This window comes from Phymastichus coffea, unplaced genomic scaffold (genome assembly GCF_024137745.1).
Source record: "Phymastichus coffea isolate CEN01 unplaced genomic scaffold, Cenicafe_Pcof_1.1 PCOF00034, whole genome shotgun sequence".
In the NCBI taxonomy this organism is placed as follows: domain Eukaryota; kingdom Metazoa; phylum Arthropoda; class Insecta; order Hymenoptera; family Eulophidae; genus Phymastichus; species Phymastichus coffea.
The window spans coordinates 2,305,355-2,330,420 of record NW_026706845.1 but is presented as its reverse complement, the minus strand read 5'-3'; the positions used below and the strand labels follow the sequence as shown (position 1 = coordinate 2,330,420).

General features: G+C 43.9%; 1 protein-coding gene across 6 annotated transcripts in view; it reads right to left on the bottom strand.

The window, feature by feature from the left end:
- The window catches only part of LOC131663385 (probable Na(+)/H(+) antiporter nhx-9), a 1,718,187-nt gene that overhangs the window by 495,450 nt on the left and 1,197,671 nt on the right, over nt 1-25,066 (bottom strand). For all 6 annotated transcript variants that reach the window (XR_009301845.1, XR_009301846.1, XR_009301847.1 and 3 more), the window contains one exon: nt 4,526-4,661. Coding sequence is in view for 3 of the 6 variants with exons in the window: in XM_058933773.1 (XP_058789756.1) it covers nt 4,526-4,661 (136 nt within the window). In the remaining 3 variants the exon portion in view is untranslated. The remainder of the gene's footprint in view (nt 1-4,525; nt 4,662-25,066) is intronic.

Here is a 25,066-nt window from a genome sequence, read left to right as displayed (position 1 = left end):
ACCCGCGTTTACAAAATTTAACCGACACACAGAACGTGTCACCCGGCAGGTGACCGCCTTGAAAACAAACCGACTTAGCCTACTTAAGTTACGAGAAAACCGCCTGGCGAGGGATCGCCTTGACGGTACGCTACCTTAACAAATAATGTCGATCGCAATTAAAAGCAGATAGCTGGCGCGTTAACGCCTTGCCACCTATCTGACCCTTACACTCGCTGTGCCACACCGCTAAAGAGAGAGAGAGAGAGAGAAAGAATAAAGAGAATGTTTATCTATATGGGAACGGGGAGGCCTGGCTGCGCCTTGCGGATGGTGTTGCAACAAGTGTGAGAACAAGCGCAACGCTTGCTCTCGTCACACTAACTAGAATTAGCCAAATTATTGTGAATAAAAAACTTATACCAGACCATAAATTCGGATTTAGATGCAATCATACAACGATCGAACAAGTTAACTGAATTGTTAATGTTGCGAGAAAAGCCATCGAAGACAAACAGTACAGCACATGCATATATTTCTCGATGTCGCCTAGGCGTTTGAGCACTGCTTGGGCTTCTGCATAAACTCAAGGAAATATTTTCTGAACGTCACTATTAGTTATTTACGTACCTTGGGCTGTATCACGTCGTATTACGTCGAGGGACTTTTTGGGAAGGCTGTTTCAGCCGCTGCGCGGCCTCGGACGCTCCACTGCCCCCCTCTCCTTCCCAAAAAGTCCCTCGACGTAATACGACGTGAAATAGCCCGAAGTGCGTTAACAATTTTTCAATTTTGGCGCCCGTAAACTGATTTTTACCGTTAGCCGGTTGTAATATAAATAAATATTGTAAACATTTCAATTATATTTTATATATTTATTTATAACTTATATTTTTTACATATATAAATAAAAAAATAATTAGATAATTTTTTCTTAGTTTTAATAATTAATAATTAATAAAAATTTAATAAAATTAAAATATTTTTAACTAATTAAAAGAATCAATATATTAATTATTAAAAGTTACATTGCAGTTTTTACTAATACCGGCACTTTTTACTTTTCTCGATTTTCAAGTTCGGACACGTTAGACAATCCCCTCTCACTTTTTAAAGGCGGAGACTATACTTTTCCGCAGCACGAAAAAACTTCCATACAGAGCCCTCTACATGGAAGTTTTTCGTACTAGTCCTCCGACGTATTAAGTGCTGTCACGTAGAGGGAGCCAGGGTCCTGGGCTGCATTGACTCAATACAGCCCAGTGTCCTAGGCTGTATTGAGTCAATGCAGCCCAGGATGCCCCTCCGCTGTACTGAACAACTTTCTACGCTCAGCATGCTCTGCACGTAAAAAGCTGCTTACGGGCGCCTAAACTGAAAAAGTTAATAAAAGCATATCTCCATAACAGGTCATTCCAAGTTAAAATGAATAATAAGGTATCTCAACGTCAAGCAATGAAAGCAGGAGTGCTACAGGGAAGTCTTTTAGGTCGAACATTATACTTGCTATACAAGGTCTGTCCGGAAAGTATCGGGCCTACCTTTATATTTTCGTGCTAGCGTTATTCTTTATCATCTGGTGGATGACATCCTTCAAAGTAATCCCTACTTGATTGAATAACTCGGTTCCATCGATGTTTCCACTTTTCAAAACAGTCCTGGAACTCACTTTTAGGGATAGCCTCAAGTACACTCGTTGCATTGTTTTCAACCGTTGTTTTGTCATCGAATCGGTGTCCTTTGAGTGGTTTTTTTAGTTTTGGAAACAGCCAAAAGTCACAAGGGGCTATGTCGGGACTGTATGAAGGTTGTCGAAGCAATGCGATATTGTGTTTGCTCAAAAACTGCTGCACAAGATTGGATGAATGCCAAAAGTGCGGCCGTTTTCTTCTTACTGCATCACGCAAACGTTTTAAAATTTGAACATAGTATTCTTAATTGATTGGCTGACCTGTTGGTGCATATTCGTGATGTACAACACCTTCATAATCGAAAAAAACAATCAACATTGACTTAACATTGCTCCGACTTTGACGTGCTTTTTTTGGTCTTGGCGATTCAGAATGCTTCCACTGTAAAGATTGTTGTTTTGTTTCAGGATCATACCATAAACCCATGATTCATCACCTGTAATAACTTTTCTAAGCACATTATCATCATTATTGACCATTTCCAGATTGTCCAGAGCGATTTCTAAGCGAATGTTCTTCTGCTCTGCTGTGAGCAATTTTGGGATGAATTTCGCACACGCGTTTTATTCCTAAATTTTCGGTTAAAATTTCTGAAATGATAGTTTTTGGTATCCCAAGGTCTTCCTCTAGTTCTCGCACAGTCATACGATGATCTTGTTTTATTGCAAGTCGCACCCGCTCAATATTATCTGCGGTTTTTGTCGTCGAAGGTCGGCCGGAGCGAGAATCACTATCGACAGAAGTGCGACCATCGTTGAACCGTTTATACCACTCTTTTATTCGTGTTTTGCTCATACACTCGCTTCCGAAGGCCTTTTGCATCATTTCAATAGTTTCCGAACTAGTTTTTCCGAGTTGAAAGCAAAATTTGATGCAAATTCGTTGATCTTGTTTTTCAGTCATTTTTGACAATATCTAAATCCGACGAACGCGAAAAAGGCACTGTAAACAAAGATACGCTGCGCATGAACTATATATCCGGTAGGTGTCAGTAAGTAACCAATACATTCGTGAGGCTTTACTGTTGACGTTTCTGTCCGGCAGAGGTCGCTCGAACACTATGGCGCGAAGATATAAACATAGGCCCGATACTTTCCGGACAGACCTCATACACGTCGGACCTACCAAAGTCCCCAAGCATTATAACAGCAACTTATGCAGATTATACAACAATTCTAACAACACATTATGAAGCAAAAATAGTAACAGAAATATTACAGGATTACATAAATCAACATTTACATTATTGGCTTAACTCGTGGAGAATAATAGTAAACAAGAGCAAATCAATACACACTACATTTACTCTTTGGAAAGATACCTGTCCAGCTATTAAATTAAACGACAAATACATTGCTTAAAGCAAAGAGGTAAATTATTTAGGTATACACTTGGATCGAAGGGTAACATGGAAAGAGCACATATTTACAAAAAGAAAACAGTTAGGATTAAGATGGAAGAAAATTTACTGGCTCATAGGAGAAAAATCAGAGCTGACAATCGAAAACAAACTTTAACTATACACATCTATACTCAAACTAGTTTGGACCTACGGCATTCAATTATGGAGTGCTTCTTCAAATTCAAACGTTGAAATTCTGGAAAGATTCGAATCGAAAGTACTTCGTAATATTTTATGCGCGCCTTGGTTTGTCCCAAACGAAATCATTCAAAATAATATAAAGATTCCAACAGTAAAAGAAGAAATTAAAAATTTCTACGCACAATACAATACTAAACTTCAAAACCACTCAAACGAACTTATCAGCAAACTTCTCAAAGATTCAATCAAAAACACCTGACTCAAGAAACATAAAATAATGAAATTTTAAACAGAATATTGTACAATGTCTCTCGATAATGTTAAGAAATAGTAAGAATACTCACTCGAGTAATCTTCTCTATGTATGTAAATTAATAATACAGTTGTAAAAATTTACTTATTGTACGTATTCATGTAGACAAATTGTAAAGTACCTAGGATTAATATAAAAAAGAAAAATCCTTTCCAGTTGCGGCTTGGGTCTTAATTGGTTAATCTTTATGAAATTAATGCATAAGCAACGTCGATTTGTTATATATAACGATAATTTTATATTTTATGATAACTTTTTATGATAGGTGTATGTATATATATCTTCGACTTCTCTTTGATTACTTAATTCAGAAATAGTCGTATGTAGGATGGGTTAACCAATACAAGTGCTTGGAAGCTATTACGATATTGTTCCAAAAACGTGAAATATTATTTGTTTACATTCGGTTAAATTATACTAGACGTCCCAGTAATGGCACATTCCATACTATGACGATCAACTTATCAGGGTTAAGTTTCGGATTTTCTTGAAACTTGGTCCAAATGTTACCTACATGGTAGTTTACTTAAGTATGGATTATTAGATCATTATAATAATTATAACTAAAATATTAAACAATTAAAAATTTTTGTTCAAAAATGTTCAAAAATTGATATCTCCGCAACCATTTAAGTTATGGAAACGAGGTGTTCCTGTGTATTAGTACGGTTTCTTTACCGTTATGAAAAACACGCAGAGTAATTTTCTCTACGTCTGTTTGGAAAAGTCTAAAGAATCCTACTTACGTATAGATTGAACCTATAGTTTAAGGTGGAATCTTAATTCTTATAATCGCGGCAACATTCTTTAAAAATTAATTCTGACAATTTTCAGATGCCAAAAAATAAAATCTACGAACTTTTGTATAAAGTTCTGAACTGCTTCTCACTGAGTCATGGCAATTTATAAAAATAAAAATGATTGTAAGGAACGGCTTCATAAATGATTTAGAAACAGATTAAAACGCGAAATATAAAATTTCATCGATACATTACTTACACGCTTATGCGGTTTACATAATTCTTCTGCAAGTAGATGGTGTATTCTGGCATCTGTTAAGTCTTTTTTTGATGGATTGTATTCTAACTCTTGAAAATCTATATTCCAACCAAACTCAGATTGACATACACTTGGACTGAAACAATGAATAATTAATGAATAATTGAAAAGAGCATTGTCACTTTATGATTAAGCTGATAACATTTTACTGATTTATTACAGCGGCGCACTAGAAAATTGAATCAAAGTTGTTTACTCGCTAAAAGTATTTTGATATATTAGCAATTGTCGTGGTCGCAGCACATACTCTGCCCGTCAATCACTTTTGCCATGCTTACCTCAAAATTAGACAAACTTGAAAGTTTTGTATCTCGGTCGGAAATCATCGTATCACAAAAAACAGCAGGGCATTTTAAAGGTAATTGCAAAAGCTTCCATTTAAGACGTGCAGAGACTTAAAAATGAAAATATGTTTTTTACAGTAAAAAAACTGATTAAAAAAATTTCAATTTTTTTAACCTCGACTTAAATCAATGCCAATTTAGAACCAGGCGGTGGAGGGCAAATCGACCGGAGGGTTCGGAGGGTAATGTCTTTCCCTTTAAAATTAGCCCCCGCGGGGTTCTATATGATGTTTTTTAACCGAGTTACGGCGGTTTTTGTAAAAAAATAACCTTTTTTTTCAATCCTCAATAACTTCGACTTCATTATTGGAAGTTTGTTGACTTTGATTACCTATGTCTTGGATGAACGATATCACTAGATTCCTAATTTATCAGTTTCTTCTTTAGCCGAGTAAATCTGTCTTTCATGTTGCCACCGAGAAGCAGTGAACACAGTTCATCTAGTAGTGCAATTAATTAGTCTATATTGTCGCAGTAAATGTTGAGTATGTCGGTTGAGCCGTGTATGCTTTCCAAGCTTTCGAATTGAATAAAGTTAAGTACTTTGCCTGTACCGTCTAATGTGTCTCGTAGTGGTTCTATTACTTTTGCGAGACTTTTTTTACTGATATCTGTTTTTTTTCTTTTTTGGATTTGTCACTTTTATGCTATTTAGATAATTAGGATTATTCCTTTGTATTCAAGTCATACCTTTCCGTAGATTCTATCGTAGAAGTTTGAGAAGATATTTCAGAACTTGTTCTTTTCAAGTTAATGGGGTAGGCAATTATTATTTGTACATCAGTTTCCTCTACGGTCATTTCAGAATTTTCATTTTCTTTGACTGAAGTTCCCGAGTTTACAGATAACTCGGTCTCTGTGTTATTCTGCTGTTTATCGACGCTACTAGCTATTAGGCAGTTGTTGGATATGTGTCCCTCTTCATTACAAACAAAACATTTGAGGAAGCTAGTAGAGGTACAGTGCCGCTCACGCACTTTTACCCCCCCACGGACAAAATCAGTCTAACTTCAAAGTTTTATATCTCTGGTAGAAATTAACGTACAGAGACGCGCGTGAGTGCGTTTGAAAGGTCTTCCGGAGAGCTTTCAAATGATATGATTCACGGTTGCCATCGATTGTTTTTTTAAATTTTGCAACAATTATGCAAAATTGAAAATTCTGAAATTTTTTTATTATTTTTGACAATTAGCCAATTTTGGAAAAAAAATCGTACGAAAATTTGAAGTACACCATTTTTTAGCTATTACCAAGCCCTATCTGAATCACTCATCAAAAATTTATTTTCGTCAAATATGACGCGCGCACGGACATTTTTTCCTGGAAGTGACAGTTTTTTTCAACATTTTTTATCTCCGTCATATTGTAACAATCGAAAAAAATTTATAGGAGAAAAAATGTTTGTTGTTTCACGTAGAATACTGCAATAATTTTTTTTTTGGTTTTTCGAAAAATTTCTTTTTTCGGTTTAAATTATTTTTCAAGGTCGAAAAAAAAAAAATTTTTTTTTTATGTAATTTACGATACTTGTTATGTAGTATTATTGAATGGGTGGAAAAAAATTTTTTTTTGTGGTTTCTCATCTTTTTAGCGTACCGACTGTGAGAAAAAAAAATTGAGAAAAACCGAAAAAAAAAATTTTTCGAAAAACCAAAAAAAAAATTATTGCAGTATTCTACGTGAAAAAACAAACATTTTTTCTCGCATAAATTTTTTTCGATTGTTATAATTTGATGGAGATAAAAAATGTTGAAAAAAACTGTCACTTCCAGGAAAAAATGTCCGTGCGCGCGTCATATTTGACGAAAATAAATTTTTGATGAGTGATTCAGATAGGGCTTGGTAATAGCTAAAAAATGGTGTACTTCAAATTTTCGTACTATTTTTTTTCCAAAATTGGCTAATTGTCAAAAATAATAAAAAAATTTCAGAATTTTCAATTTTGCATAATTGTTGCAAAATTTAAAAAAACAATCGATGGCAACCGTGAATCATATCATTTGAAATCTCTCCGAAAGACCTTTCAAACGCACCGACGCGCGTCTCTGTACGTTAATTTCTACCAGGGATATAAAACTTTGAAGTTAGACTGATTTTGCCCGTGGGGGGGTAGAAGTGCGTAAGCGGCACTGTAGATTCAAAATTTGTTGTTATCTTACGTAATTTGGATAGACTTTAGCATTTCTTCCAGATCATCGAGGCGTATATACATTTATTTGTCCTCGAAAGTTCAGCACATATAAATACATCAAATTTACGTATGGGTGTATTACGGAGGTTTGAGATACAGTCTTTGGCTAGAACTCTTACGAACTGCCCGCCACGGCGCACAGCGTAGGAAAATGGACAAAAGTCGAGCCGCGGCTCAATGTTCAATCGATTTCGGTAAAAAAAAATTTCCAAATACTCGGGAGGATGTCTGCCATCACATAAGACTACGATATGTACGATTTCTTACTTCTACATACCCCTACGACACCTATAAACCACCCCTGCCAACCCCAGAACAGGCTAATCTATCTAACCCTGGGTAAAGCGAGTTTAACCGACTGATTTAATTTAAAAAGTTAATACCATAATCACAGATGGGTTGAGCAATCTCAACACTCATGTGTCTCATCCATACACATCCTCACAACCCCAATAAAACACCCCTTCCAACCCCCAAGCAGACTAACCTACCTACCACTGGGGAGAGCGTGTTTAATTTACACGGTTCGGTGGGTGAGCCTTCTTAATAGTGATTTATCAGGGATATAAGAGTATCTGGGTATGCAGTTTATCAGAGTTGAAGTGGGTTAGTCTTTGTTTTAAAAAGAAGCAGTTGAGTATACTTGCTCTATCCAGATTTCGATAGCTTTGCCTGCTTTGGGTTGGATAGTTGCTATGAAAAATAACGGGAAATTCTTTAGCTACTGCTTAATTTTCGACAGATTTCAATTAAACATATTTTATAATACTCGATAGAATATCTATTGACGAAGGAGACTGCTACATTTTCTATTCTTTACTCCTAACCTCTACTAAAAACACTTCGTAACTTTAACAATATTTTTAAACTCTTATAGAACGAAATAGCGTTCAAAACTAATTAACAAAGCAATTTGTAAGGAGCACTGAAACGCGTTAAACCAAACTGGTATTTGTTAAACAATTGCTTTTATACTAATGTTAAAAACGCATTGTTCATGATCGACGAAACAAACACCCTATAGTAGCGATTAATATACGTTAGTTTAAGTGTAATAAATATTGTAAAAATAGCAAACTTATAATATTAATAATAAAAACCTTGTTATTTTCACAGTATACCCAAACCAGAGAATTCATATTCTCCTAAGCTCTTAAACCCACCATTTAACAAATTCACGAATCCACCAACCCACTTACTCTCCAACTCTATAAGCCTCCGATTCATAAACTCGCCAACCAAAAAATTTTCTTACTTTCAAACACCAAATTCAACAATCTGCTAATCCAAAAACAATAAAACCTTGAAGTATCTAACTTTTTCATCCTGTTATTTTAAATTCACAAACTCACCAAAATACCCAATTCAAAACCTCTTGAATCCTAAGCACACAGCCTCTATAAACTCACTTGTTCCCATAAACTCACTAGATTACCAACACCATATTTGTAAAATTCACTTATTCTGCGTTTACCACGTACGATTATGCTTTTTTCTTGTGCAAATTGCGATATAGGGTTATAGCGATGTTCGCTAGCCCTGTGTGCGGCACTCTCCTCGCGTGAACGCAGCGACCAAGTGTATGCTATATAGTGACTACATACTTGTGTCGTTGCAGGATCTGGAGAGAGGAGCGCGACGATCGGCGAGGTGTCGCCGTGAGTGTGGGTGAGAGTGAGAAGAGAGAGAGAGAGCGATTTTGACTGATTTTTGACGACGAGAGGGGTGGGATCGCGGCGGCTCGAGGCTGAGAAATTAAGAGAGAGGAAGGGCAGTTAAGCGCGAGCTCTCAAGTAATTAGGGCCGCCTAGAGAGAGACTGGATGAAGCGAGATTTGGCCGGTAGGAAGCAACTGCCATCGGTGCGACTGCCACATTTGCCAGGAAGCCAGTAGTCCGAAGCCGAGCCAGTAAACGCAGCGACCATTCGCCGTCTACGAGGCAAAGGCCGTGCTGCGGCCCTTCCTGCAGCAGCTTCCATCGTCGCCAGGGCGCCGTTTCCTGCGGGACTACGCTTTCGCCGGCGTCGCCTCTCTGTCGACGGACCGTCAGCATCCGGTGGGTCAAAAGCCAGTTTATCTCTCTCGCACCAGCTCTCGCTCGATTACGGACATTATCGTATTTTGATTTTATCGCGCACGCTGAGCGATCTCGCTCGCGTGATCCCGCGAACTCTGGTCGCGGAAAGGTTGAGCGAGCGCGCTCACTGCGGCGAAGTTAATTTTGTAGCGATATTTGTGAAAAGGCGTCAATAAATGATATCGCCATATGTAGTATAATTGAATTAAAGTGTTCGTTTATTTGTATCAACCTCCCCCAACTTCGGCCTGTGAAAGTCAGCGCCGGCTTTCTTTACCGAGAAAGAACCCAGAAAAATTAGCAGAGACCTGCCCAAGGCGCACGGAGGCTGACCACTCTTGCAAAATATTAATTTAATTTGTTAATTTACAGTTGCCTGTTATTTAATTAATGATGAAATTAACCTAAAGAACAGTACCATATGCATTTAATGATTTGAAAATGGAAATAAATTAACATATGCATATATCTAAGTGTACGTTAATGTTTTATATACCTTTTAAATTGACAACCTAATGCGCATATACTTAGTATAAGCTTGAATTATAGAAAATGCAACGGTAGTCGATTCTATTAATCGATCCGTTCGCGATTCGGTACACTCGCGTTGTTAGTTCGAAATACTAAGAGAGAGAGGGGGCGCACGAGGGTTTAAATATTCAGTTAAGCCTTAGCTGTTACTGGAACAGTACCGCCAATTAGTTTGCACAGTTATTCGCCGTTTTTTTAATACAAAGTTTTCCTGAGATTTTGATGCGTGCGTGAGTGTAGCGAGGAAGCAGTAACAGCAGCATTACGGCAGCAGCAAGCAGCAGCAGGTTTTTGAGCGAGGTAGCGCAGCTGATATTTGAGAAGCATCGACCGTTAATTTTCTTCATCAATTACGACTGATCACCGTAATTGCACCGCAGGGTAGGTGCACCTCCCTTTATTATTGCGAGACAAAATACTTTCGAAAGTATTTTGTCAATCGCGAGCATATTTTTTTGTATTCGCGCCGAGATTTAGTTTCGCGGCAAAAGTTCGAATTCTCTCTCTCTCTCTCTCTCTCACCGAATTATAATAAGTAATTGTAAATCCTATTCGCGTGCGTTAGTCTTTCGGCCTATAAAAGACTGTAGTTTTTATTAATTAAACTTTCTTAATTTTATTCGCCGTTTACGTCATTTCGTTTTCTATTAGTTAATAGATCTATAAAGGCTTAAGTTTTAATCTGATTTTGCTTAGAGGATTAGGCGGATTAAGAATTACGTCACTCACACTGAAGATAGATCGACTGTTACAAGTCAGGTGACTTAAGGTGAGTTTAACTCGGTTGAAAAGAAGACACTGAAACGAAAGTATCAAACGTAAAGGCGAATACACGGATAACCATACGAGTTTAACGGAGCGGCGGTTAGCTCTGCATCGTGGGAGTTTGTGCGTTAATAAATTTCTCATTTTGTAGGATAACCACCCCGTTACAAAAATTAAAATATAATTTTTTTCCTTACTTTCAAATAATTTAAAATTTTTTGTTTTCACGTTAACGAATAAGTAGTAAAATAAGATGAAAGTGCGACGTAAATAATGAAGTGTTATTTATTTTATTATTATTTATTAATAGACGGATATTTAATAATTATTTAAAAAGAAATCCTAACTTTGGTGAAGTGTGGGTTTACAAAAAAATTGAAATAAATAATTCGAAAACATTACTTGCGAAGTATTAATTAATTTTTAATAATGTTATTAAATTTAAAATATTATGCATTATGTTATATTATATGGAACAGGGTGGATAACCATGAAAGTTATATTGATTCTCTTATTAGTAGTCTTCAAAGTCAATATTTGTTGTCTGACTGTGATGGAAATATTGTGAGGAAACATTTAAATAAAACCTTTATTATCCAGTTCAAACAAAAATGGAGTAGTACTTCAAGAAAAAAAGATATTTTTAAAAATAAATATACAGATTTTTTTGCCAAAACATTTACTATAAAGTTAGATAATAAATCTTCTTACAACCAGTTGACATCACCTAGTAATTTCTCATTTTTATCAAAATGTATGACAGCGAAAGCAAGACTACGTTTATCTTTTGAAGAAGGATCTTCAAAAACGCAATATAGATATGCTCTTGAGATTGCTAACAAGTATATAAAATAAAAACTATCTCTGGCATTACAAACTTAAACTACAATCATCTATTACTAAAAATATCTCTGAAAATAAAGTACCTGATGAAGAACCTAATAAACCTGATACTAAGTTGATTCATAATCATTATATATGTTTACTGACTTACAAGGAAAGGAACCCAACCCGAACTCACCGATTTTGATACATATTGTAGCACATAAAAAAATAAGAGACACATATTTTTTTTTATCGGCTAATTTTCACTTTTAAGGGGTAAAAACCTCTCCTCAAGTTAACCCCCAAAAGACGTTGTTTTTAATATCTCGGCTTAAAATTAATATTTTTCAGTGAAACAAATTGGAGGTTATTTCTTACAACAGGAGCAAGTATTTTATGGTCCTTTAAAGAGTAAGGGTAGCATCCCCTATTTTTTATGGGTTGAAAACTGTAACAGGCTGTCGCTTAGTCGATAATCCCTAGAAAATACCTTTATTACGACTAGACGAAGCCTTGTTATCTCTGTGCTTAAAGCACAGTAACCTACCTTGTCTCGGAGTGCGCCTGCGCAGAGTCTCTTACTATTCCGAGTTGGGTTCCCCCAACTCACCGCTTGGCGGCGCTGTCGCCCCTTGCTAGTAGCGCTCGTGCGGCCGCCGCTGGAACTCGAGTTGTCGATTCGCGTCTATCGGTATTCGCACGATTCGTGCTACGCAACCGGCGAATTCGAATCCACTGAAAATAAACACTGACGCGACCTCCGGACAAAGGAAAGACTAAATAACCGAAACTCGTTTAAATAAAAATGATGATTGATTTATTCAACGAAATCAATTACACGGGGAATCTGCCGAGAGACTTACGCACGCTCGCGTGAATGACAAGATACGCTAAAATTGAGAGAGAGAGAAAACCGCGATTACCGCGAACTACCTGCTCGCACGCAACAAATAAATTCTTCGCGCTCGCTGCGCGGATTCGCACGCTAATTGTAACAACAATTAAAAAGGGGAAGAGGTGCACCTACCGCGAGAACGATGAGGATACGGTGGCCAACCGTATCCGATTAACACGCTGTTAATAAACTGCTCCGCTGCTCGCTGCACCGCCTCGATTACTGTTGCTGCTGTTGTTGTTGCTGCTGTCGCTGCTACTGCTGTTGCTGCTATTGCTGCTGCTGCTATTACTGCTGCAACTATTGCTGCTGCTGCTGCACCCAGCACTCCACACCAAAGTTCGCACTGTTCGCCTTGACACCACCACGCGAAAACTTCAAAACGGCTCGGGGAAAACGGAGGTTAGATCGGCACGAACGGACTGAGTGGCACAGTCATACTGCCGGTCGGAGCCTCCCCTCCCGGTCATTGCCCCTACGCGCTCTCTCTCTCTCGCGAACCGAACGCGGCTCCTCTCGCTTAGCCGCTCGTTTACCTCGCGCGAGTCTAACGATTTTCGGTAATCGTTGCAGCCCCCTCCTAGCTTCGAACTACCGGATCGAACTACCCCATTGACTCGCGACCCCAAGGACAGGATTGGGACAGGAGAGAAATCAGCACAATCCATCCTTATTAATACACTGCTTTATTTGCCCATCCCGGGCCACCACTCCCCCACGTCACCTGCCGGAGCCCCCTGGGGCCTTGTGTCTGGGGTAGCGTCAGTGCTCCGACTTGTTGGGGCACTTGGACGTGGTGGTGATCCCGGGGTGACCGCATATGTAGCAGCCCTTGCCCGGTCTTCTGCTGAGGCCGGGCTCCGTCCCCTGGCCCTGGCTTCCGGCTGGTGGATGGGGCGGCGTGGCTGCTGCTACCGGAGCGGCGGTAAACGTAACGCCGCCCACCGTGGTTGATGTGCGCCCACCTCGGGTGCGCACCACCACAGTAGGGTCGGAAACCGACCCGTCCACGCGGACCGTGAACTCCTGTCCGGCACCGGTGGCCCCCGAGACTCTCTTGGCCTGAGTCTGCGTCGGGGGCCTGGCCGGAGTCCTGGCCGCGGCTCCATCTGTTGGCGCTGGCGGTGGTAGAACCGCCGGAGAGCCCGCGGCCGCTGGGGACTCCGGTCCCCGGTCTATGCGCAGCAGGGCCTCACCATAGGCCCGCTGCCGCCGGACCACAGGAGCCCACTCCCCCAGCATTTCTTGGGCGCCGCGGAAGTCGAGGAACTCCCCCAGGTGTGCGTGTACCTGGCGCTGGAGTTCCCCGACGAATTCCCACGCATTTTCAAGCTCCTGGAGGCCCAACCTCACGTGCCTCCAGGAGTTTTCAAGCCCTACCTGCTGGGGGACCCGTGGGTGGTTGCAGACCCACTGCCCCTGGCCGCAGGCCTCCCTTGGCCTGGGGCACTGCGTGGAGCCGTCAGCCGTCTTGATCGGCTCTGGGGTCTGCACCCCCTGGTCCGTCGTGGACTTAGACCGACGGCCCTCTTCGGACGGGCCGTCGGTCTGGGTGGACGCTTCCCGGGTCACGGGCCTGGAAGTTTGGGCCCTCATTCCTTCCCGGAGGAAGTCGTCCACCCGCTGGCGTGAGCGGCCCTCGCGAGCGGCCACCTCGACCTGGGCCCGGAGAAACCCACGGAGATCACCGATCAACCGATCGGCGCTTGGACCCAATCTCATGTCGAGCAGCAGTTGGGTGGCCGTCTCGAAGGTCTCTTCACTGATGACCAGCTTCCTCTCCAACTGTAAAAGAGAAGAAGTGGGGTTAAGGGATTTCTCAGGTTCAGCCCTTAACCTAACCGACGCAGTGTCACGCTTGACGCTATTGCTTACGTGGACGTCCCGGTCCCCTGCGCTTTCCTCGCGAACTTGGCCGATTTGCGGGGGTAGCTGGCGGGACCACCTTCCGCACGTGCTGAGCGGTTCTACGTGGCCTGCCTCTTCCCCTTACCGCATTGCCATCCAGGTCGTCCCCACCTGGTGCCTGAGATTCGCACGCAGGGTTTTTGCGCGGCCTACCCCGGCCTCGCTTAACCGGCGCCTCGATCGGTACCTTTGGAGCCGCCGCGGGTTTCTCACACTCGTTCGCGGGGGCTGCAATCGTGACGCGCTCGCATATCGGATCCTCGCTGGATAGCTCGACCTTCGCTGGCGGGTCGCCTGCGCCCTCCTCTTCCTCCAACGGTGTTGAGTCCCCGCCTACTGGTCCCTCGTTGTCCTGATCCGAGAATGGGCCGAAATAGGGCTTGAGGTCCTTGGCGTGGATCAGCTCGGGCAACTCTTCCTGCTGGTTACCTAGGCGGTAGGTATTAGTCCCACATACCTCTTGAATTACGTAGGGACCAGCATATTTCGGCGCCAATTTCGCCGAAACGCCCTGAGCCGCGGAAGACAAGATGCGGTTCCGCTTCCACACCCAGTCCCCAACCCTAAAATCGGCCTGACGTCTCCTCCGGTTGTAGTAGACCGCCTGACGGTCCGCCTCCTCCCTGGACTTAGAGCCAGCGCGTTCCCACAAATTGGGTAACTGGCGCATGTGCTCGCCCCATTCGGTCAGCTCTTGGCCCTCGGAAGCTTCCCGAGCCAACTGATCCTGGGCCCTCCTAAAGGTCGAGGGAGGAATGGGCTGTCTACCGAAGACCAGCATGGCCGGACTGTAACCTGTCGCGCTGTGAGTTGCCGAGTTCAACGCAAAGTTGAACTCTGGCAGGTGCTCATCCCAGCTCTTATGGTTCCGCTCCACGTATGATATGAGCATGGCCTTGAGGGTTTTGTTCACTCGCTCTGTGGGGTTTGCCTGTGGGTGGTAAACTGAGGTAAGGGCGCGCCGGATGCCGTTCCTGGACAGGTAGGCATCGACCTCTTGATTCTTAAATTCGGTCCCGTTGTCCGAAAGAAATATCTCTGGCGCCCCAAACCTGGTCACCACCCTCTCGTGCAATTCCCGTACAATGGTCCTTCCATTGGCCTTACGTACGGGTACACACTCCACCCACCGAGTGAACAGGTCTAAAAAGACCAAAATATATTCGAACCCTCTCGAGCTCTTTGGGAAAGGGCCAGTAATGTCACTGGCCACCACCTGCCAGGGTCGCGAGACCTCTCGACGACCCATCAGCCCGCAAGGCGGCCGTTGTTCCGCCTTGCATTGCTGACATACCGGGCAACTCCTCACGTACTCTCTGACCTGATCGTACATCTTCGGCCAGAAATACAGGTGCCTAGCCCGGGAGAATGTCCGTTCTCTCCCCTGGTGTCCCGCTGCTGGCGCATCGTGCACCTCCTCGAGTACCTGATGCCTCTTCTCGGCAGGAACCACTAGCTTCCAGGCTTCCTCGTTGTCGATGGACCCTTCGCTCTCGTCAGTCGGATTGTAGTGATACAGTCTCCCTCCGACCACTTTCCAGGTAGGTTGAGAATGTGGATCCTGGCATACTTCTCTATACTTCTGAAGGTACCAGGCATCGGCTGTTTCCGGCTGATGAGTCATGGCACCCTTTTCTACCACCCCCTCCTCATAGGCCCTAGATAAAGCGTCTGGCACCACGTTGAGGTCTCCCTTTCGATACTCTATATCGAAAACGTGCCCTTGCAGTGCTAACGCCCAACGCACTAGCCTTCCTGTAGGATTCCTCATACTGTGGAGCCACTTAAGGCAACTATGATCGGTGATGACTTTGAAGTGGTGCCCCTCAACATAAGGCCGGAACTTCCCGATAGCCCATACTACTGCCAGGCACTCTCGTTCGAAGACTGTATAGTTCCTTTCCGCACTGTTTATGGAGCGACTGGCGTACTCAATTACGCGCTCCTGTCCATCGATTTCTTGCGTCAATACCGCGCCTATCCCACTATCGCTCGCGTCCGTTTGTAACACGAACTGCGCGCTGGGATCTGGTGACTGCAAGATCGGCGCCGAGACCATTGCGTCTCGTAACCGTTCGAAAGCCTGCTCCTGTTCCTGCTGCCACGCAAACGGGACACTCTTCTTCGTCAGGCGGTTTATCGGCTCAGCGATGGTTGCGAAGTCGGGTATGAAGCGACGATACCACGACATCATCCCCATGAATCGCTTCACCTGTTTGATCGTCCGTGGTACTGGGTACTCCATGATGGGCTTGATCTTCTCTGGATCTGGCCTTACCCCTTCACGGTTCACTAGGACCCCCAGGTACTTGACTTCCGACTTACAGAAGTGGCTTTTGGTCTTATTCACAGTGAGGCCCGCACCCATGATTCGTTGTAAAACTAATTCCAGGTGTCGCTTATGCTCCTCAAAAGACGGCGAGATAATAATCACGTCGTCGAGGTACGCAAAAGCGAAAGGATCTAAATCCGGGCCAATCACTCTGTCCATCAACCTCTGGAAGGTCGCGCCGGCGTAAGACAATCCGAAGGGCATTCTCTTGAACTGAAAATGCCCCAGGCCGGGGACTGTGAACGCCGTAATGGGGCGCGACTCCTTTTTAAGAGGTATCTGGTGGTACGCGCTACTCAAGTCCAGTGTCGAGATGAACTTAGCATCCCTGATCCTTCGCAGGATGTCGCTCATGAAGGGTAATGGATAGGCGTCCGGCTTGGTTACTGCGTTTACCTTCTGGTAATTTACGCAGAACCGATATTTGCCATCTGCCTTCTTAACCATCACCACTGGACTTGACCACCCGCTGGTTGCTGGTTCAATGACGTCGTTGTCCAGCATGGCCTTGACCAGCGCGTGCATTTCGTCTCGCACCCTGTCGGAGACCGGGTCGTATTTCTGTTTACAGGGTCGAGCGTCTCCGATATCTATCTCATGGTCGACCCCCACAGCACAGCCTAAACACTCGCCTCCGTCTGGAATTAATCCGTCGACGAGGCTAGCCACTTCTTGACGCTGTGCTTCCGTGGCTTCTACCAGGCCTACGGGTGCGAGGCACGACGTACCAGTGACGCTTGCCACTTCCAACGGTACCGCCACTTTGGCTTTCGCCAAGTACAGCTGGTCCGTGTCAGGGCTCAGGTTGGCGCTGAATTCCCTTACGAAATTCGCGCCGACGTAGCAGTCATCAGACAGCAGTGGCGTTATAGCGACCCTTACATCTTTTGTGATTCCCCCTACCGTGAAGGGGAAAATCACATGACCCAAGATGGGACATGGGCGACCGTCGGCGAGCTTCGCTTCCCCCACTCGCGTGACGTCCAGGCCCAGCCCCATGTCTGATGCCAACCTAAGCCCGAGTTGACCCATTACCGTCGATGAGGCCCCGGTGTCGTAGAGTGCCCTTAACTTGTAGGCACCTATCCCCACCTGAAGCCACCATCGGGTCTCATCCTCGGGTCTATACCTGCGGGGAGCTTTCGCCGTCTCTCTCCCCTCTGTGGACGGGAGGCTTTCACGGCTCTTCTTGCCTTGGGCAGCCGCTACTCGCATCGACGTGCTCTCACCCGCAGGTGTCTGGATCTCCGGCGTATCCTCCGGAGCGTCAGGTGGTCTCCTGGAGCTTTTGGGTCTGATGGTCTCCTCTCCGACCCATTCAAATCCCTGCTCCACCACCTGAATCCGGCCTCCGTACCCTTCGAGGATATAAAATGCCCGGTTACCCAGATCAGGCATCTGTTCGGTCGCTGTCGCCTCCAACGCCACCGCACCGCCAGGTCTCGTAGGGTCCGATATCCCTGGCGAGACCTTCCTGAACCCTGGGGTCGCTGGCGGGCCCCTGCCCCGTCCCAGCGACCCGCGACGAGAGGTCACCTTTACTGGGGACGCGGAGGGGACCTCCGTCCTCCGCTTCCCTGCCCGTTTCCCTTGTTGCAATCCGGGCAGTACCTTCTGGTAAAGCCTAGTTTGCCACAAGACGAGCACTTAATCGGTTGGGAGTATTCTATTTTCCTCCGCTGACTCTCTCGTCGCTAGCCAGGAGACCCTGGGGGGTTTTATTCCTCCCCTTTTCTTGCAGCCGACCCCTCGGCCGCCTGGGAGAGTTAGCCTTCCTCTCCTTAAAGTACCGGTCCATATCTCGTCGCAGGCTCGCAATTTGCGACGACAGATCCTCAAAGCGGTCTGTCGCCTGCGTTGTGGCGATTGTGGGCCGGTCCTCGGGTTTCCTGGCCGGGGCTTTAACCGGTGACTCGGGTCGCAGCTGTTTCCTACCCCGAGGCTTGTTGGACATGGCCGCCGTTCGGGGTCCTGCCCGGGGCGGTGGTGCCTTAGCTGACACCCCCATGTGCTCGGGGTAAAACGTGGACGTTGGTTCCAGCCTGGTCCTCGGGCGCTCGTCGTCTCGCAAGGCGGTCTCGATTTCAGTCGCCCGGGCATGGAATTCGTCCACGTTGGAGAACGCATTCCTCCGCAGTTGCATCCGGATGGCAGGTAGGAGATTTGCATACATCAAATCTAACTGCCTCTGCTCTGGTAACGGCGGGCGTAGCTGGGCTAACATGAAGAGGAGGTGGCAGGCATATTCTCGCACCAGCTCTCCCTTCTCCTGGTATCGGGCTTGGGCCTCTTGCAGCAATCTTTGTTGCTGCAACTCACTTGACCCAAACCATCGTCGAGCGCCTGCCACGAAGTCGGCGTAATTCCTCCACTTGAACTTGTTAAGCTCGTACCAGGTCCTCGCAACGCCTTCGAGGAGCTCTGATACCGAGCACAAGATTTCGCCGTCCGTTAGCCCTGAGCCCGCGCGTAGATCCTCCAGTCTTGATAGGAAGGTGTCTACGCACTCTGAAGCCGTGCCAGAGTATCGCAGCTTCCATCCTCGGACAATCCAACCCGCCTCCCGAGTCGCATAGTACCCCGACGCCGCATTGGCGTCGTACCAGGCGGATCCTTCCGGGATCACCTGATCTTCACCCATGTCGGCGTCTCTTGGTCCTCTTCTTGGTGGCTGTTCCGTCCTTGAAGGCACCTGCCTTTGGGGAGCCTCTCGAGGTTCGCCAGGGGTCGGTCGCTGGGGTTCCGGGGTACTACCTGGTACCCTTGGGTCGTAGTGGCACGTATACGTGGACTGGAAGTCCACGGTCCTCCGGGGCCGCTCTGGTATGACCGTTCGTCGATTGGTGGGGTCCCTATTCCTTAACTGCTGGACCTCCACCTGCAGAGCGGTCACCTGGTCGCTCCACCGCGCGCATACCTGGTCGTGTCTTTCCAGCATCTCTAATATGCGGTTTATCCCGACCCGGTTGCGCTCAATCTCCTCCTTTAGTCGTTCGGTCACGCACCGCTCTTCCTCTTCTTCTGGAGGTTGTAGCTCCGCGTTCTCGAAACGACGGGCTCTTCGCCTATCCGGCGATCCGGTGGAGCCCTTGTGCTCACTATTGATCCCCTCCGTGGGCCCCTTGACCTCGCCGGTCCCCCCTTCCTCTGCGGGCTCTCGCTCCCCCGTCTCGCTCTGACTCTCCTCTTCTAAGTTGTCGTAGACCGCGAGAGTCCGCGTCAGGTTCGCCTCTACCGCCTCATCTCTGTATAACAGCATGAGTGGGTGGGCGACAAGATCCTCGGCATCAGCTGCTTCTAACTCTTGTCGCCTGGACTCCAGCTACCTCTCTCGACTCCTTCGCCTGCGTTGTGTGGCCTCCCTATCCAACGCCGCTCCTTGGAAGTCTAGGTCGATATATTCGCCTAGCAACCAATACGCTAATCGAACTGCCTGCATCAGCTTGGGACCATCTGTGCGCCACTCCAGTTGCGTCAGGTATCTGTCCAGCTGTGTCGAAGGCAGTTCCGAAGCCCACCGGGTTATCGCGTCGGCGGTATCCTCCATATCGCTTATGCTGGGGCGTAGGTGACGGTTGAGGTTAATTTTCCCTAGTCGACCACTACCGCCTCCTATCGCCCAAGGCGCCAGCGGGGTGTTGCGATTTTTATCGCCAACTACCCAATTATGCCTTTATTTACAAGGCAACAATACGCGTGGCTTGTGGGTGTGTGCAGGTATCGCGTACTCTAAGGAAGTACGAACTTCCACTTCGCAACTACCTGCCTATAGGTGGAGGCTAACTGTTTGTTAGCTCCACCGGGTTAGTTAATCTAACCCTACACACACCCCAATTGCGCGCTCTGCTGGTACTGTCGCTCGGTGACTAACCCCCACTAAAATACTTTAATGTGTAATGAAACACCTAAAAGCAAAAAGTTAATCAAAATATGATTTGTCACCATTTTTATTCGATTTAGAGCGACTCCGGACGTCTCTTCGACCCCTGGGGTTAGTGTGCTCTCGGCTCACAAAAGCAGGTGTTATTGGGTCGGAGAGGCGTCTTTCCCCTACCGCAGAGCACGTACCGAACGAGCCACGCGTTATTTTACCCGCTCGCACCTTATTACGCACGCGCGCAAACGTCTCTCTCTCGCGTGCGTCGCTCTCTCTTTTCGTGCAAATTCCCTCGTGTGTGAGTCCTAATTCTAGTTGGGCGCCATGTAACAGGCTGTCGCTTAGTCGATAATCCCTAGAAAATACCTTTATTACGACTAGACGAAGCCTTGTTATCTCTGTGCTTAAAGCACAGTAACCTACCTTGTCTCGGAGTGCGCCTGCGCAGAGTCTCTTACTATTCCGAGTTGGGTTCCCCCAACTCACCGCTTGGCGGCGCTGTCGCCCCTTGCTAGTAGCGCTCGTGCGGCCGCCGCTGGAACTCGAGTTGTCGATTCGCGTCTATCGGTATTCGCACGATTCGTGCTACGCAACCGGCGAATTCGAATCCACTGAAAATAAACACTGACGCGACCTCCGGACAAAGGAAAGACTAAATAACCGAAACTCGTTTAAATAAAAATGATGATTGATTTATTCAACGAAATCAATTACACGGGGAATCTGCCGAGAGACTTACGCACGCTCGCGTGAATGACAAGACACGCTAAAATTGAGAGAGAGAGAAAACCGCGATTACCGCGAACTACCTGCTCGCACGCAACAAATAAATTCTTCGCGCTCGCTGCGCGGATTCGCACGCTAATTGTAACAACAATTAAAAAGGGGAAGAGGTGCACCTACCGCGAGAACGATGAGGATACGGTGGCCAACCGTATCCGATTAACACGCTGTTAATAAACTGCTCCGCTGCTCGCTGCACCGCCTCGATTACTGTTGCTGCTGTTGTTGTTGCTGCTGTCGCTGCTACTGCTGTTGCTGCTATTGCTGCTGCTGCTATTACTGCTGCAACTATTGCTGCTGCTGCTGCACCCAGCACTCCGCACCAAAGTTCGCACTGTTCGCCTTGACACCACCACGCGAAAACTTCAAAACGGCTCGGGGAAAACGGAGGTTAGATCGGCACGAACGGACTGAGTGGCACAGTCATACTGCCGGTCGGAGCCTCCCCTCCCGGTCATTGCCCCTACGCGCTCTCTCTCTCGCGAACCGAACGCGGCTCCTCTCGCTTAGCCGCTCGTTTACCTCGCGTGAGTCTAACGATTTTCGGTAATCGTTGTAAAACATATATTTTTGGCATAATTTTAAAATAAAAAAGATTCAACCTACTAAAAAAAATTGGATAATATGTTTAAAGATCCATAATAACGAAATTTAGTTGACGTCTTTCGGTGTTTTAATAAATATTACCCCTAAGGGTGGTACAACACCCCTAACACAAAATAACTGTGAATATATAATTCAATACATAATATCTCGTAGAAAGTTTGTATGAGGTTTTCGAGGTCGCTGATTACAAATCTGTTATCAGATTTTTTAAATTTTAAATGGCGGAACCAATATGGCGGACGGAAATATCGAAAAAAAATTTTTTTATAATAAAAAACTTTTAAATGACTAAAAAAATTGGAAAAAATTTGTAAACATGTATAATAAATAAATTAAGATTTTCGGTTTTTTCATAGATACTACCCCTAAGGGGGGGAGGGGTAAACCACCCCTAACACAAAATAAATATAAGTATACTTTAATCCATAATATTTTGTAGAAGGTTTGTATATAGGCGTTTTCGAGATCGCTCGTTACAAATCTGATATCAGATTTTGAAAATTCAAAATGGCAGAACCAATCTGGTGGACGAAAATGTCGAAAAATAATTTAAATTTTCATAAAAACTTGTTTACAAATGTGTGATCTTTGTAGCCTGTACATGTGAACTAAAGAGCCTTAAACCCTAAACTCCTAAACAACAAATAGGCTAGATGCTGTGCTTTTTATCCGAACCACCTCAAATTCCTAAATTTGTGAACAAGAAAATTCTGTGTGTGAAGGAGTTTTATAATTTCCGTAGAAATTGTTATCAGAATGTTATTGAAATTCCTTTATTGTAAATTTAACTTATAATGAATTTTTGTTTATAATATTAGAGTATAATAATAATAATCTACAATCTTTTATCTTTTGCCATAGCGCATTTCCGTATTGAGCATAAAATATATTATTTTATGAAGTTTTTACAATAATGGTAGTCCTCATAAAAGCGTTTGAAGCACTATGCTTTTTTGCACTAACCACACCGTACTATACAATTGCAATGTTTGCGCTCCCTTCTATTTCACAAAGTGTTACACAAGACTTTCCAAAACTGATATCTATAGGATTATCAAATTTATCTGGTTTTTCATTGACGTAACCGCTTTTATACCAGGAATGTTTAAACAGATCTATATATCTCGATGAAGACAGTTGGTTGTGAACCAATGATTGAAGTTTAATTATATTATTTCTCATATGTAAATTCATATCATGATCCATTAAAATTACATTATCAGAAAATGTTCGGACAAAGTTTTTCCAAATACGGAATCCATAGACATCAAGTGGTTCTATTTTTCCTGCGGTTTGTAACGGTCCTATATATGAGCTATTTATTAAATGACTCCAACTAGTCTAACGTATTTATCTGTTTAGTCAAAACAATACTTTAAGCGGCGCTACCTCACTGTTTACGCGACTGTATACAAATAAAAGTCGAATCAAAATTAACAGCGTGACGTCACAAAATAATAGACATAGATATAATGATTCATGATATTAAGAAAAATATGTTAATTATAGATAATTTAAATATAACAAAATATCGATTATATAGATTTTAACATGTAGATCAATAATATCTCATTCAATTATAAATTAATAATGAATATCAATATGCAAAGTTGATTTATTTATTAACATATGAAATATTAGAAAAATATAAATAATTTATATGTAAAATGAATAAGCCTAGAACATGAGTAAGAATTGGTTTCATTAATAACAGCTGAATGACAACTGTTATTAATAAATAAACAATTAATAATTTATTTAAACAATAAGCTATATACAGAACGAAAATATTAAGTTAATACTTGATAATGATAACTTTATGATTTAGAAATCTTAGATAATTAATCTAATAATCGCATATTAAGATTAGAAAAAACTTTCTCGGGAATTCCGATCGAGTGAAAGCCCCGGTGGCTACGAGCAGCGGCACGGATATTGAGGGCCGCACTTTGTGCACGGGGAAGAGCAATTTCAACCGCAATTATTTGAGTTAATTGGGCAAATTGCTGTATGTTGTTGCCTGCACACATGAGCAACTGGAAATAAATAAATAAATATTTAAATATTAAATATTAAATAATATAAAAAAAGAATTTACTGTGTTTAAAAGAACAATGAGTAGCCGATACAGCAGCTCACGCGGTATAGCATTAGTATTCTATAAATTATTCAATAAAAATTATTAAAATTATATATTGTGACGGTAAGCGTCCGGTTCGCGCTACCGTCTCGATCAAATGGCTACCCGCGAGGGCAGCACCTGCCGGCCGTGGAAAGGAAAAAGGGAACTCTGTCCGAGATGGAGCGAAACGCGCACGAAGAGAGAAGAACCACTGAGTGAGAGTTAACCTCTGACGTCGGAAGGAGAGAGAGTGTAAATGTAATAACCTCTTTAACTAAAGAGAACTCACAGAAGCAAGCGAATTGTAATCAACTCGTTGCTGCTATTATCACTATTGGATAATCAATACACCATCGTAGGCCGGTTATTAGTCTGACGAATTGGTCGGACAGAAGAGACAGGGCGATCAAGGAGGCCTCGTTTTGTGACAAAAGGCGGCAACCTCAGTAGCACGTCGATAGGCGACGACGGATTTACTCCCCCTGATAACGCGACGAATTGTTCAAGGTAAGCAGGCCAGCTTCGCGTCATGATTATATCGAATAGTCGCGCGTAATATTTTAACTTTCCCCTCAGGTCCGTGAGCATTAATAAACCGGTAGCTGGCGAATGCGCTAGCGAATTGAATGCGCGTGGCGAATAAATGGCGGCAAACAACGCTCTCGTTCATTTCGAATAATTGTTCCCGCGCGGGCCAAATCTATTGTAAGAACAGTACCAATAAACAAATCTGTGCTACTAAAATGATAACCTACTTTCGTCCCTTTTATTATTTAGTTGATTGACTGTTACCCGTCCTTCCCCGCTCCTCGATTAGTTAAAATCGCTTATTTTTGTTCTCATCGCGCACATTCCAGCACAACTGCGTACTAAATAAGACATAGGTATCAACACACGGAAATCATACCTCATTACAATATATATATAAAATTATTTTTAATTTTAAAATGATTACCTACGGTTTCTAGAAGCTGACAGGCGTTAAAAATATTCTGCATTTTCACTATTTTAAATAACACATCAAACACTAACAAAAAATTTGTTTTACACAAATAAAAATTTAAAAAGAAAAACTAATCACCAAATTTACAATTAGCTATGAACAGCTCGAAGTGTTCCTGGAGACTGGCCATCGAAAATCCTACCGAACGCTCGCAATATTATCAGGTAAGAGTTTTTCTACAATATGAGTAACGCTACAGTCACACATAGACTTTCTTTGAG